General features: G+C 37.6%; 1 protein-coding gene across 2 annotated transcripts; it reads left to right on the forward strand.

Annotated features, from left to right (window-relative positions):
• Positions 1-2,444: 2,444 nt before the first annotated feature.
• LOC131804273 (uncharacterized) lies at positions 2,445-13,595 on the forward strand. Of its 2 annotated transcripts, XR_009343042.1 has the most exons (7): positions 2,445-2,761; positions 3,296-3,364; positions 3,434-4,915; positions 4,979-5,477; positions 5,854-5,960; positions 13,031-13,099; positions 13,169-13,272. XR_009343042.1 is itself a non-coding variant. In XM_059126881.1 (5 exons), the coding sequence occupies exons 2-5, from the start codon at positions 5,188-5,190 to the stop codon at positions 13,521-13,523; spliced, it is 576 nt and encodes a 191-aa protein (XP_058982864.1). In that variant the 5' UTR covers positions 4,753-4,915; positions 4,979-5,187; the 3' UTR covers positions 13,524-13,595. The 2 variants fall into 2 exon arrangements, 1 of the variants encoding a protein (XP_058982864.1); XM_059126881.1 differs by lacking the exons at positions 2,445-2,761; positions 3,296-3,364 and having other exon boundaries at positions 4,753-4,915; positions 4,979-5,232; positions 13,169-13,595.
• Positions 13,596-14,988: the final 1,393 nt, after the last annotated feature.

Genomic DNA, 14,988 nt, shown 5'->3' on the forward strand with positions numbered 1-14,988 from the left:
TGAAATGAGAGCGCAATACGATGTTAAATGCTTTCTACTCCAGGACCTACATCGTGCTTCAGCTGGAAGATGCGAACACATTTAAACTAACAAAAATGACCGAAGAAGCGTTATGGGGTTAATTTCAAAAAGTGGACCTGCTTCTTTCATATGACAATAAATTGTCAAATGAAAACACAAAATGCAAAATACATTGGGACTGCAATCAGTCAAATACCGACTATAAAGAACGCTAAATAGAAATTCTACATAAACATTCAAGATACCTAAAATCGCTTTGGCAGGTCATAATATGGATCATAACCCCTGATAACGGATCAACCCGATTTCAAGTATATTCTACATTTTAAACATATTTTTCGTAATAATTTTAGCTTATGTTGATAATTTAAGAAGAAACCATCTTTGCAAAAAATTATCACGTTTTGGTATCACCATCATATGATTTAAGGTATTTTCGGGGTCTTGGCCACTTTTTTTCATTTTTTGGCCCTTATTTGACATCTTTGTTTCTAAGAGGGAAAAAAACCTCTTCTTATAAATTTTTATTTTTCGGAAAAGTGCGCATCTTAGTCTTGAGGCTACCTGGGGTAAAAAACCCTGGGGTAGAAAATCATCTTACAGATAATTATCCTCATAGGAATTTATTTAAGTATAGTCCCCACATTAGTATACCCCCAAGTCCACTTTCCCAACCAATGTGTGGTCAGAAAAGAAAATTTGGTATTCTATAGAATTAGTAACCCCCAAGAGAATATTGGTTGGGAACGTAGATTTGGGATGTACGTCTATATGAAATAAACTCCGAAATGTCAATCTGGGACTCATTCAGTCGGAAATTGTGGCAGAAACATGAAAAAAATACGTAATTATAAATTAACTTTATTGGATCTCCGCCGCACAATTTAAATGACAAACAATTAATGCCCATCTTACGGTAATCAGAGCAAAATAGTATTTTTTTTGGCTATTCTGACAACATTCTGCCGTCAAGTATGAGGTGAACAAAACTGAATACCACGCAGTACGTTGGAAATACAAATTTCAAATTATAGCTCATTTGAATGCTTTTTACAATACCAAAAATTGAGCTGAATTTTCACATGGGGCTATTATAAATGTTCTTTATCATATAGGTAAAAATAAGATCAGGGTATTCAAAATATTTAAAACCGACGATAGGGCCATGAATATTAATTTTTATTTAGTCATGGAGTCATTACTCATAATCAAGTCACTACTTATAATCAAAATTGGAGTAATTATAATGGCGTCATTGCTTATAATCAAAATTGTGCCGCCTACATAAGTCAGATCTGTGATTTATTATGCTTTAAAGACTAAAAGTACGGGCCGGCAACGCGGACCGGGCCAGCTAGTTGTATGTAAATTTACAATTAAGTTAGATGTAGAAGAATAGGATAATGAGAAAGAATAATAATAAAGTCATTGTTGTGAATTATACCGCCAACGATACCCGTCTTTCTTCTCGCCGTCCATAAAAAATAACAATAATTCCCTTAAAATAAAGGTGAACAGATATTATGCAACAGTTTTAGCTTGATAAAAAATCCAAAGGAGGATAAATTACATTACATTTAGATTGTTTAAAATTATGGATTCTGTGATGCCTCTGAAAAATTGTAGGCAGCAGCATTATATATCATAGTGAGGACAACGAAATCAAAACACCAAATTGGCATCATCAATATAAAATAATATCCAAATTTCTCGATTCATTCATGTACTGATTCAACAATTGACATCGCTTAACTTAAAAGAAACCACCTTGACATTGTTCAGCCTTTGTGGGAAATCCAACATCTGATATCTTAGAACACATTGAAGTAGTACATTGGGAAAATGTAGACTCTGTAGAAATTATTAGTAACGAACTCTAGTCGCATGGACCCCAATTGCTTAAAATACCTAAAAATATTTGGCCATCATACAAGAACCCCGATAATACAAACTTAGAGGCAAAAACCCTAAAAATCCTGATCCTATCCCAAGGAGGTGACCCTTTACGACATTTTTCATTTTAAACAAAGGTCTATCGATCATATGTATATGAATTAATGTTTTGGAAAAAGTAGACGGAAACTTGGAATAACTTCAACGGATCTTACAGCTGCAGAAATTCAGGATAGTAAACGTCCTAGCTTGATGCAAACGAATATGAAAACAATACATAATTGCAAATCTGCTTCACAAGAAACGAACCCAGTGCCAATTAATGGTGTCAGTACTTCCAGAATGAACCCGCTTATTGAGACCCTTTACAAATAAAGGAGTAGATTTTGCGGGACCCTTCAATAATAAAAGTTATTCTGGCAGAGCCTGCTTTTGCTATGTCTGTTGCTTTATTTTCAACGGAATTGTCTGAAAATCCACACACGGAGTTCCTTGTTAGTGCTTTATCTTTTGGAGGAGAATTTGTTATGTGTGCATATGCTCGGCATACGATTAGGCCATCCGACTGTCACAGAGACTCCCAGGGCTAGGGATCTCAACCCGCCAATCGAATCCAACACACTAACATTGAAAGGGGACTTTACTACAATTGCTCTACTCTACGATATACAAAATAGGAGTCATCATACAGGGATCTCGGTGGATCGATCCCACACTCGCCCACCCTACCTGGATCCAGTATTTCCATTTCTTGCGTTTCTCTGAATCCCCTTGAACCACACGCTTCGAATCACACACTTACTTCATACCACCTTCCCCCCCAAGTTATACAAATTTAGCAACACATGTTAGTATCTACTGTTTACAGAAGAATCATTTTTAATTTTATTAAAAAAAAAATAAGTTAGCTTTAAATATTTTCTTAATTTTTTTCTCTACTATTTTTTTTTTTTTACACTAAAATTGACAAACTGTATGGTTTATAAAAAAAAACAAATTAAGAATAATACCGGGCTTTCTTAAATCTATGGCTTTAATTACTCGGTAGAAACCAATATATTATCCTTTGCCTTGCTTTTCCCGCGCAATATTCACGCGTCTATACGAAATTACTAGCCACCTAAAAGAGCTCTCTTAACCGGCCTAATTGCCGCTAAAATTCCACGGCCTAAACTATCAGATCGAATCACAAGGACTCAAGATAATTTTACTGTAACACCTCCTAGCCTTTGAAAATAAACGCGGTATTTTTCCCTTACAAACTGATTATTACTTAAATCCTAAGAACTATAACCTATCTTATTACTAAATCTTTATACTGAATATTATATTTTTTTCTCGAAATTTATGATTATTAACTCTTTTTTTTTTTTTCTTTTAGTTCCAAAAAAGGAGACAGCAAACTTTATAGACGTCACATATATATAAATATATCAAGGACAACACAACGGTAAGACACCTTTTACCTGAGCAGTGATTTATAACGTTATTGATTAATTCTTCTTATCTCTCCTTCCAGTTTACGCTTCTTTCCGGAGGAAACAGATTTTGAACGCCAGGCAAACCCTCAAATGAAGCTGGACTTGTTGACTGGTCCTTTTACAATGCCGGCGTTCTGGGCGGGATCAATAACCGGCACAGCAAAAAGCTCAAAGTTGCAGCTGGCCAGTTTACAATTCAAATCTCCACACCCTCAATGTAACTTTTTTTGGCTTTCTTTTCCTGTGGACAACTTGCCACTACCTTGCGTTACCAAAAAGAAAAGGCAATTTCCCGCCGTTGTGCTGACCAAAACCGGACAATTTTCGGTGCTTCCAAAAAAGCTTGATACACCACCGGAATATTCCTGTTGGAGCAACACACATCACATATAACAACACATTACTCAACAAACCACTGTTACAAACTACTTACACAATAAAAAAAATCGCAACACACAAATTAAATTTTTCCACTTCTGCACTGCTCTCTAGCTAAGTTTCACCGGTAACGTCTTATTCTTAACTTTGGCTTTTCTTATGCTCGCAGCCTTTTATACCCCTCTTCTCAGTGAATCCCGCCAGACGCTCATTTTCCACGAAACACCATTTTCCTGAGCCATTTTCAATTTTCATTCCTTTTTCTTTTCAACTGTCAATAGCCATTTTTTATTCTATTGTGAATTCTCATTTCACCTCACCCCTGAGTCTCTCATTTAAAAATCAACGGCTGTCTAACTATTCGCCCAACCCTTTTCACATACGTTACCAACTCGCCCAAACAACGCCAATTTCCTTTAACCTCATACGGCAGCGAGACATCAGCAAAAACATTTTAATATTTCTCTCGAAATCTTTTGTTTTTCTATTCTTCTGATATTTCTTAAATTTTTATTTCAACGTGCCGCTTTTTTTTTTTTTTTTCATAATCATTCATTCAAATTGTGTCTAAACAAATTTTGATCATATTTATAGTAGGTTCCCACCTACTCAGCAATCATAGGGCTGCCTAGTCACTTCTTAGCCTGAGTCACCCTGTCATTCACTACCTTTATAATACTCTTTTACTCCACCCTGTTCGAGCCTAATTTCGTACGTAGCGAACCCTAACAAACCATTTCCGGCATTTTGATCCCATCGCCACCCAGACTACACACCCCGCAGAAATTACAAGCAAATTGAAATCTCGAAGCATCCTCACCATCCTCACTAAAAACCCAAGAAAACTGAGCAAATCCATTTGAGGACCAATTATGGGATGCACTACCAACAGAATTGGGATAATTTCTGCGGTGGTTGTGGACAGGTTTTGCCAAAAAACCCGGCCCCATATATTTGTTGCCTTTTTGCGCCGAATGTGAACGGCCTGCAACAAAACTTCAACTTCGGCCAGAAAATCGAGGACGGAGGTGATGTGCACGGCCGCATTACTCATTTACGTGGGGACATCCCACTCCCTGAAGGTCTCATGCCGGGCATAAGCTCCGAACAGCAGGCTGGTCTAAGCCCTCCCCCTCATGCTGGTAAGTATCCCCCATCGAAATAGAGCCACATAAGTTAATTTATTTTTCTAATCTGTCCATCAGATCTGTGAAACATGTCTTGCTGGTTCGCCTGATAATTCTCGATCCGACACCCTGAAAATATCGTGTCACTACCAAACATCGATCGAGTTCCCCTATAGCAGGTCAACATTTGGGAAGATCAAAAACGCTCATAAATTTTAAAATACGCATTCATTCATTTATACAATCCCGCATTCAGTATTTCTACTAAGACAAGCTCAGAGGAACGGATGGGATTTATCGGCCCACTCCTTTGGGACCTTCACTACAAAAAGGTAAACATCCGGAACAACCCAATAATTCTATCAACCCAAGACCTTGTGTGGAGTTGGAATATATTTGTCCTCGCCGGCGGATCTACACTGGTAATACCCACCAGCTCTCAATGAAAAATTCTCCGATTCCATCAAAATTTCACACATTCTTCTTGGTTGGATATAATCTTCAAAGTTGGAATCTATACGTACTTTGATACAAACATAATTTGATCAAATTATTGAAATCATGGTACAATAAAAAGGTAAGGTAGATCTGAAAGCTGATTACAATTTTTTTTCCAAGTGTGCCCGACTTCTGTCATTATTGTGTATTATTTGTTTTGAAAATAAAAAAAAATATTTTCAAGGTCAATGTTTGGAAAAACGAACACTGCGTGGCCGGCGTTCAAAATATTACCCTGTTTTGTCCTGGAATTGAAGGATTAAACAGTTTGGATCACATTTTTGAAAAAAAAATCCGTGCGTTCAATAACGCATTCAAAAAAAATAACAATTATCAAAACATTTTGTCGCATACAATTTTGCAGTATTTTGACAGAAAGCGGGCATAGCCCTAGGAATGTATTTCGGTACTTTTTTGTTTGTTTTGACCAATTAATAACTTTCATTCCTTAATAGGTGGTGAAACATTTTGCATGCGGAAATATTTGTGCCTATGCCTGTCTTGTCGTCGTGGTTGCCGAACAACGGATTTTGTATGCGGTATATGCTGATGTGATTGATAGGTAAACAATTGCCATAATCGTGGTGTCTACGTGATTGTCTGGTAGAATGTAGTTTTATGTATGTTCGCTTTTTATGTATGGGAATCTTTCATTAATTTATGCCGGAATAAACCAGATTGTGCTATTTTTATCGCCACCGGGGGTGTTTAAGTACATTTTTTTTTTTTTTTTTAAATTTGTATGTCGCGTAGAATATATTGTAAAAGAAATTAGACAGCTGTGATAAACGTGAAACTAGAGTCTGATTAACTTGAATTACCCAATTAGGGGAACAGATCAGCTGATATTTTTGAACCTTAATACGAATGAATTCAGTACGAAGGTGATTTTACTATCGTATTTAGTTTCCTCAGACACATTTTCTATGTTTTGTTTTGATTCATTCGATTTTGAATTAAACCATTGCTGATAAATGTGATATAGAATTGGTAACAAATGTGAAATAGTTTTTGAGAGTTATTTTAGAATTCTTTTTATAAAAATTGAATTGGGAAAGGGGATTGAAAAGACTTTCTTTTCCACTTATCTTTTAAGATCTTTTGCATGACAGATTCCAATCGCCTTTCCATTTAGATCTTCGAGAGAATACATATTATTTCCTATGGGCTTTACTATACGACACTTCGTAAATTTCCGGGCAAACTTAGCATTAAAATTTTTCCCAAAATCGCTAAGAACATAGTTTCTTTTATATACCTCTTGACCCGGAGAGAAAATAATCGTACGAGCCCTTGCGTTATACCTTTTTGCGCTTTGTTGATAAGCCTGATGCATATTCTGTCTAATTTTATTTCGGATTAGTTCCATCTTGTCGTTACGATCTAAATGTATAATTTCATGGTCCGCCAATGAGTGGAGCTTCCGAGCTAATTTATAATCTGAACCATGGGTATACATACTATGACCAAACAGCGCGAAAAATGGCGTTACACCAGTTGCAGTATGAATCGATGTTCTTAAGGCGCACTCTATGTCTGTTAGATACAGGTCCCAATCTCTGTGGTCATTTTCTAGATATGCCCTAATCGCCGCCAATACTGATTGATTGACTCTCTCAGATGCATTAGACTGCGGAGCATATGGAGCTGTTTGGATATGATTGATTCCATATGTTTCAATCATGTCTTTGAAAGTTTTAGATACGAACTGTGCCCCATTGTCGGAATGTATCGTCTCGGGTACGCCAAACTTACGAAATATATCCTCAACCATAAATTTTACCACATTGGAAGCTGTTGCCTCTTTCATTGCCTTAAGAAATGTAAATTTGCTAAAGTGGTCCACCACTATAAATATAAAGGCGTTGCCACTTTTAGACCGGGGGTATTTCCCGAGGAAGTCAACGTAGAGTTTCTGGAAGGGAAGATTGGTCACGACTTCATTTCCGATCTGAGGCTGAGTATTTTCATTGGTAGGCTTTGTCTCTTTGCAAACAGTACATTTAGACACGTATTGCCTAACCTGGGATACCATTAGAGGCCAGTAATATTTTTCTCTTAAACGAAAAATGGTTTTTGATATGCCTCCGTGAGCTGACGTAGTTCTATCATGGGCTTGCTCTATTAAAGAATGGGTCAAAGACTCTGGGACCCACAATTTCCACTGAAACTCTTGTGTTTCTGGGTTATAGGACTTGGGATCTCTTTTAAATACCATATTGTCGACAATCTTTAGATCGGGGAGATTCTCCTTTTTATTTGCTATAATTTCTCTAAGCTGTTTGTACGAATCACTTTCAAACTCGGTGGTCTCGAATTCAAAAACCCGATTCATGTCTATTTCGTCGGCATTGGGTAGGCGGGATAGCATATCGGCGACAACATTTTCCTTTCCTTTTCGGTGCTCGATTTTGAAGTTAAATCCCTGAAGTTGCAATGACCAGCGAGCTAAACGACCACTGAGGTCCTTTAGACTCATCAGCCATTGTAAACTAGCGTGATCTGTTATCACGGTGAATTCCATTAGCTCCACGTAAGGACGGAAAGTTTTGATAGCCATCACCGCCGCCAAGCATTCCTTCTCTGTCACGCTATAATTTCTCTGACACTTATTGAGTTTTTTCGAATAGAAAGCGATCGGATGTTCATGTCCTTCGGCATTCAGCTGAAATAGAACAGCGCCGATGCCATATTCCGAAGCATCACATTGAATAAAAAAGGGTTTGGAAAAATCTGCGTGGCGTAACACCGGTGCGGAAGTTAAGGCCCTCTTTAAGTTTTCAAATGCCTCCTTTGCCTTTTCCGTAATTACGAATTTGGGCGATTTCTTCAGGGTATCAGTAAGGGGAGCTGAAAGTGACACGAAGTCTTTAATAAATCTTCGGTACCATCCTGCTGTACCCAGAAAACTTCTCACTTCCCTAGCACTTTTGGGAATTCTAATTTTTCGAATTGCTTCTACTTTTTCGGGGTCAGTACGCAACATGCCTTCTCCAATAATAAAACCCAAATATCTCAACTGACGAAAACAAAATTTTGACTTGGTTAACCCGATTGTTAAATTCGCTCGGTCAAGGCAATCGGCTACTTCATTCAATAGACGAAGATGCTCGTCGAAATCACTTGAAATAATCAACAGGTCGTCCAGGTACACAAAGACATTCTCCTTGAGTCGTTGGGGAATGACTTTGTCCATCAGTCGACATAACCTTTGTGCAGCATTACACAATCCAAACGGCATCACACGGAATTGATACAATGGACGACCTGGGACCGTAAAAGCGGTGTACGGCTTGCTTTCTTCGTCTAATTCGATTTGCCAGAACGCATATTTAAGATCCACGCTGCTAATGTAATGAGTTTCATCAATGCGACTTAGTATTCCTTCAATGTTTTGCAGGGGGTATGCGTCCTTGACCGTGAGCTTATTTAACTTTCGAGCATCCAGACAGAAACGATTTTTTCCGGGCTTTCGTACGATAGTTGTACGATTGCTCCAAGGGCTTTCACTTTCCTCAATAACATTAAGTGCTAACATATTATCGACTTCTTGGTACGTGATAGCTTGAACCGCTGGAGACATTGGATAGTGGCGGTCTTTAACCGGTTCCGCACCTTCCACGAGCTTAATCGAATGCTTTTCTAACTTAGTACAACCTAGCCCATTTTCTTCAAAGGTCTTGAATTTTTTTACTATGCATTTTAATCGATTCTCTTGATCATTTGTTAACTCGTGAGGGTTGAGTTTGTAGTCGGGACCCGTATCAGTCATATCCCTGAAAACTTTTTCTATATTAATTTCAGCAGCTCCTATCACATCAGGGGCTAATTCGAATGTTCGCCAGAAGTCTATTCCAAGATATAGTTCTTGTTCCAATTGAGGACATAGATACAGTGTCATAAATTTTTCCTGCTCTTGGTATTTTATGATGGCTTTAATTTTCCCTAAAACATTATACTGTGTACCTCCGGCGGTGGTTACCCTGCTGGACATTGGTATAATTGGAATGCCAAGTTCTTCTATTATCTCTCGGCAATTTTTCCCTAACATAGTAACCGAAGCGCCGGTGTCTAGGAGCCCATTCATGATTTTTCCTTGCATACTGATTTCCGAGAAAACTCTGGGATCTGAGGCAATACCAGTTACTCTCGAAATCGTTTCTATCAAATATCTTCGCTGCTCACGCCACTTCTTGGATTTTTGTCTCAATTCAATAATTTTTTTCGGGATTACAGTAAACTCTGAGTTAAAAATTCTCTCCTTGACCTTAGCATAATTTCTTTGGCGATTTTCTAATGGAATGTAATGCCTCTGACCTGCAGAAAAATTTTTCGATTCTACACTACTCTTATCTCTAAATACATTATCGTTGTTTTTTTTTAAAATTCGGACGTTTTTGGGTGCTGATTCTTCCGATTCACAGGGTTCTCTGACGGGTGTGTTTCCCCTGTCACTTCCACACCCCTTCGGGAGTTTCCCTGTTGACAGACAGAACACTTTGGGGTTACTGTGTCCGGCTTCCCACACCTATAGCAGAACAATTTCCGGACTTCTACTGGACAGTCCATAAAAACATGCCCCTTTTCTCGACAGTTCCAGCAGATAATTGGAACTCTAATTTGGCTTTGTATCCGGATAGCTGACAGCTCTTCACCAATATTCTCCTCCGGTACTTCTACAGGCTTTTCATAAATTTCATCATATATTTCATTTACTTGGCGGATAGGTCGCTGGGGGAACGTTACAGCTCTATTTGCGCGCCTAGGGAAATTTCTCTCAGCTTCAATACATTCTATTCGTAGCTGTTCAACCGACGAAATGGTCATCTGATATACATGTCGTTTTATATCTTCACGTATATTTCCCCTTAGGATCTTAATCATTTCGTACTCGTAAATAGGTTGAAGTAATCTAGATCGCAAAATTCCCATCTCGTGAAAATAACTATTGATGCTTTCATTTGGCCTTTGTTTCCTTTCTAACAAATCCCTGAGTATGTCGAATTTGGATTGTGGGGTTTGATACTGGCTTATCAGCGCTTCTTTAAGACCCACCCAATCGGTGTAAACATTACTTTGTCTATGCAGCCAATACCATTCTCTGTCTTGACCAGAAACCAGAAAGGCGAAATCCCTCAACACTTCAGACCATGGAATGTTATATTGAGCCTGCATGATCTCTAACCGCTTAATAAAATCCATAATTCTTAAGCCTTTCGGGTCACCACTGAAATTTAAACCAAGTTTATCAACTCGTATTCCTAGTGGTTCCACTCTAAACGTATTCGTTATCGGGCCAGTAAATTGATCTGATAATGGAGTTTGACTAGCACTCGGAAATTGGATAATTGGTGGCATATTCCTATTTACTGCGTCATTATTATTGTTTGACGTCGGATTAGCATTACTATTTGTAATAGAATTAGAGGCTACTGTGGCCGTTGGGGGTACAATTAATTGTTTACGCACAGTGTCGGATAGTTCTCTCATGCCTTTTGATAAAGAATCTATCATTTTCTTCACATCAGATATTTCTGTTTCGACCATTTTTTTAACTTTATCTTCCAATGACTTCTGGACAGACGCTGCTTCATCTTGTACTAGTCCATGTAAGTCGGAAGTAGTTGGACCATTATTATTCAAATTATCACTCACTGTTGGCACATGATTGGTATTCTGATCTCTTCGCATTATCGTGTCTGCTAGATCGATAAATTGCAAAGCACTCATATTCCTATCCTCATTCGCCATTTCGTCCGACCCTATTCGTCTTGCTTACTCTGCTCTGGAAAATAAGTCGATCGGTTTAGGTCAAAATTTTCGGGTCTGCCTCTCTTATTTCTTTTACTATTGCGGGTATTGTAGATCATGACCTATACCCAAAATTTATCTTCTCATTTGCTATCAATTGAATCTCGGACGAAACCTTTTCTTGTAAGTAAGTTTTAAATTCAGTTAACCTTTTTTTCAAATATGAAACATCGGCAAAACAAATACTTTTTATAAATACATTCGATTACAATTACACATACAAATTTTCAAATTTGACAATTACAACATAGATCTACGGGGGAAGTGTAATTTTCAGAAGCAGTGTGTGTGTGGTTTTTTTTTTTTTATTTATTCATTATTATTATTATTATTTTTTTTTTTTTTTTTTAATAATAATTTTAGTGCCCTTTATGAGGTGTATGACTTTTCCTTTAGACATTCTTATTCTTCTCATAAATTATAGTGCTTCGTTAACTTCGGACCCATGACATATCTATTACATTTTATAAATGAAAGCTCAGGGTTTTTATATGCAATACTTGGATTTTTGCATCTCTCAGATCAAAATCGCTATTGCTGCTACTCGAAGTACTTATTCCCGTCTATAATTTATTTGGGTTATTTCACAAAAACAAATTTTAACAGTAGGATTCTCAATACAAATTGTTTTATTCCAGCTCGGAATTACAAGCTATTGATTACACCCTACTTAGAACAGTGGAGAAAACGTTCCCATAATATATTTGATATAGTAATATCGCACTTCGTAACCCATCTCTCTAAAGTTCGGATGCATACTAATATCACAGAATATTATTTGTCAAAAACATTTTCTTTTGTCTATTTAAAATCTACTAGCATTCTATGGCTGTGTGCGTCGATGTTACTGCACAGAGTTACTAACCTAATATCACAGTTTAACACGGCCATGTTTGAGTCGCCATTTTTTACAGTGGTATCAGGTACAATAAAGCTTTATTTTAGAATCTTGGGCGCCATCTCTGTTATGTGTGCATATGCTCGGCATACGATTAGGCCATCCGACTGTCACAGAGACTCCCAGGGCTAGGGATCTCAACCCGCCAATCGAATCCAACACACTAACATTGAAAGGGGACTTTACTACAATTGCTCTACTCTACGATATACAAAATAGGAGTCATCATACAGGGATCTCGGTGGATCGATCCCACACTCGCCCACCCTACCTGGATCCAGTATTTCCATTTCTTGCGTTTCTCTGAATCCCCTTGAACCACACGCTTCGAATCACACACTTACTTCATACCACCTTCCCCCCCCAAGTTATACAAATTTAGCAACACATGTTAGTATCTACTGTTTACAGAAGAATCATTTTTAATTTTATTAAAAAAAAAATAAGTTAGCTTTAAATATTTTCTTAATTTTTTTCTCTACTATTTTTTTTTTTTTACACTAAAATTGACAAACTGTATGGTTTATAAAAAAAAACAAATTAAGAATAATACCGGGCTTTCTTAAATCTATGGCTTTAATTACTCGGTAGAAACCAATATATTATCCTTTGCCTTGCTTTTCCCGCGCAATATTCACGCGTCTATACGAAATTACTAGCCACCTAAAAGAGCTCTCTTAACCGGCCTAATTGCCGCTAAAATTCCACGGCCTAAACTATCAGATCGAATCACAAGGACTCAAGATAATTTTACTGTAACACCTCCTAGCCTTTGAAAATAAACGCGGTATTTTTCCCTTACAAACTGATTATTACTTAAATCCTAAGAACTATAACCTATCTTATTACTAAATCTTTATACTGAATATTATATTTTTTTCTCGAAATTTATGATTATTAACTCTTTTTTTTTTTTCTTTTAGTTCCAAAAAAGGAGACAGCAAACTTTATAGACGTCACATATATATAAATATATCAAGGACAACACAACGGTAAGACACCTTTTACCTGAGCAGTGATTTATAACGTTATTGATTAATTCTTCTTATCTCTCCTTCCAGTTTACGCTTCTTTCCGGAGGAAACAGATTTTGAACGCCAGGCAAACCCTCAAATGAAGCTGGACTTGTTGACTGGTCCTTTTACAATGCCGGCGTTCTGGGCGGGATCAATAACCGGCACAGCAAAAAGCTCAAAGTTGCAGCTGGCCAGTTTACAATTCAAATCTCCACACCCTCAATGTAACTTTTTTTGGCTTTCTTTTCCTGTGGACAACTTGCCACTACCTTGCGTTACCAAAAAGAAAAGGCAATTTCCCGCCGTTGTGCTGACCAAAACCGGACAATTTTCGGTGCTTCCAAAAAAGCTTGATACACCACCGGAATATTCCTGTTGGAGCAACACACATCACATATAACAACACATTACTCAACAAACCACTGTTACAAACTACTTACACAATAAAAAAAATCGCAACACACAAATTAAATTTTTCCACTTCTGCACTGCTCTCTAGCTAAGTTTCACCGGTAACGTCTTATTCTTAACTTTGGCTTTTCTTATGCTCGCAGCCTTTTATACCCCTCTTCTCAGTGAATCCCGCCAGACGCTCATTTTCCACGAAACACCATTTTCCTGAGCCATTTTCAATTTTCATTCCTTTTTCTTTTCAACTGTCAATAGCCATTTTTTATTCTATTGTGAATTCTCATTTCACCTCACCCCTGAGTCTCTCATTTAAAAATCAACGGCTGTCTAACTATTCGCCCAACCCTTTTCACATACGTTACCAACTCGCCCAAACAACGCCAATTTCCTTTAACCTCATACGGCAGCGAGACATCAGCAAAAACATTTTAATATTTCTCTCGAAATCTTTTGTTTTTCTATTCTTCTGATATTTCTTAAATTTTTATTTCAACGTGCCGCTTTTTTTTTTTTTTTCATAATCATTCATTCAAATTGTGTCTAAACAAATTTTGATCATATTTATAGTAGGTTCCCACCTACTCAGCAATCATAGGGCTGCCTAGTCACTTCTTAGCCTGAGTCACCCTGTCATTCACTACCTTTATAATACTCTTTTACTCCACCCTGTTCGAGCCTAATTTCGTACGTAGCGAACCCTAACAAACCATTTCCGGCATTTTGATCCCATCGCCACCCAGACTACACACCCCGCAGAAATTACAAGCAAATTGAAATCTCGAAGCATCCTCACCATCCTCACTAAAAACCCAAGAAAACTGAGCAAATCCATTTGAGGACCAATTATGGGATGCACTACCAACAGAATTGGGATAATTTCTGCGGTGGTTGTGGACAGGTTTTGCCAAAAAACCCGGCCCCATATATTTGTTGCCTTTTTGCGCCGAATGTGAACGGCCTGCAACAAATTATCTACATAGGTCCACGATATCGTATAGCCCCCATATATTGGTACCCCCGATATTCCGTATTTTCATTATTTTAGCCACATTTTTCAACGGATTTGTCTAAAATTCCACACAAAGAGTTCCTTGTAAGTACTTTATATTAGAGGCGCAATATGTGTGATAAATTATTTTAGAGAACAAATGATTCATTCATGTACTGATTCAACAATTGACATCGCTTAACTTAAAAGATACCACCTTGACATTGTTCAGCCTTTGTGGGAAATCAAACATCTGATATCTCAGAACACATTGAAGTAGTACATTGGAAAAATGTAGACTCTGTAGAACTAATTAGTAACGAACTCTAGTGGCATGGACCCCAATGACTCAAAATACCTAAAAATATTTGGCCATCATACAAGAACCCCGATAATACAAACTTAGAGGCAAAAACCCTAAAAATCCTGACCCTATTCCAAGAAGGAGGTGACCCTTTACTACATT

Source organism: Musca domestica, unplaced genomic scaffold (genome assembly GCF_030504385.1).
Source record: "Musca domestica strain aabys unplaced genomic scaffold, Musca_domestica.polishedcontigs.V.1.1 10, whole genome shotgun sequence".
Lineage (NCBI taxonomy): Eukaryota > Metazoa > Arthropoda > Insecta > Diptera > Muscidae > Musca > Musca domestica.

Coding starts and splice junctions, on each gene's coding strand:
- LOC131804273 (XM_059126881.1), top strand. CDS start 5,188: ATGGGATTTATCGGCCCACTCCTTTGGGACCTTCACTACAAAAAG. Junction 5,233..5,853: donor GGGACCTTCACTACAAAAAG/GTAAACATCCGG, acceptor ATTCCTTAATAG/GTGGTGAAACATTTTGCATG. Junction 13,100..13,168: donor ATATCAAGGACAACACAACG/GTAAGACACCTT, acceptor CTCTCCTTCCAG/TTTACGCTTCTTTCCGGAGG.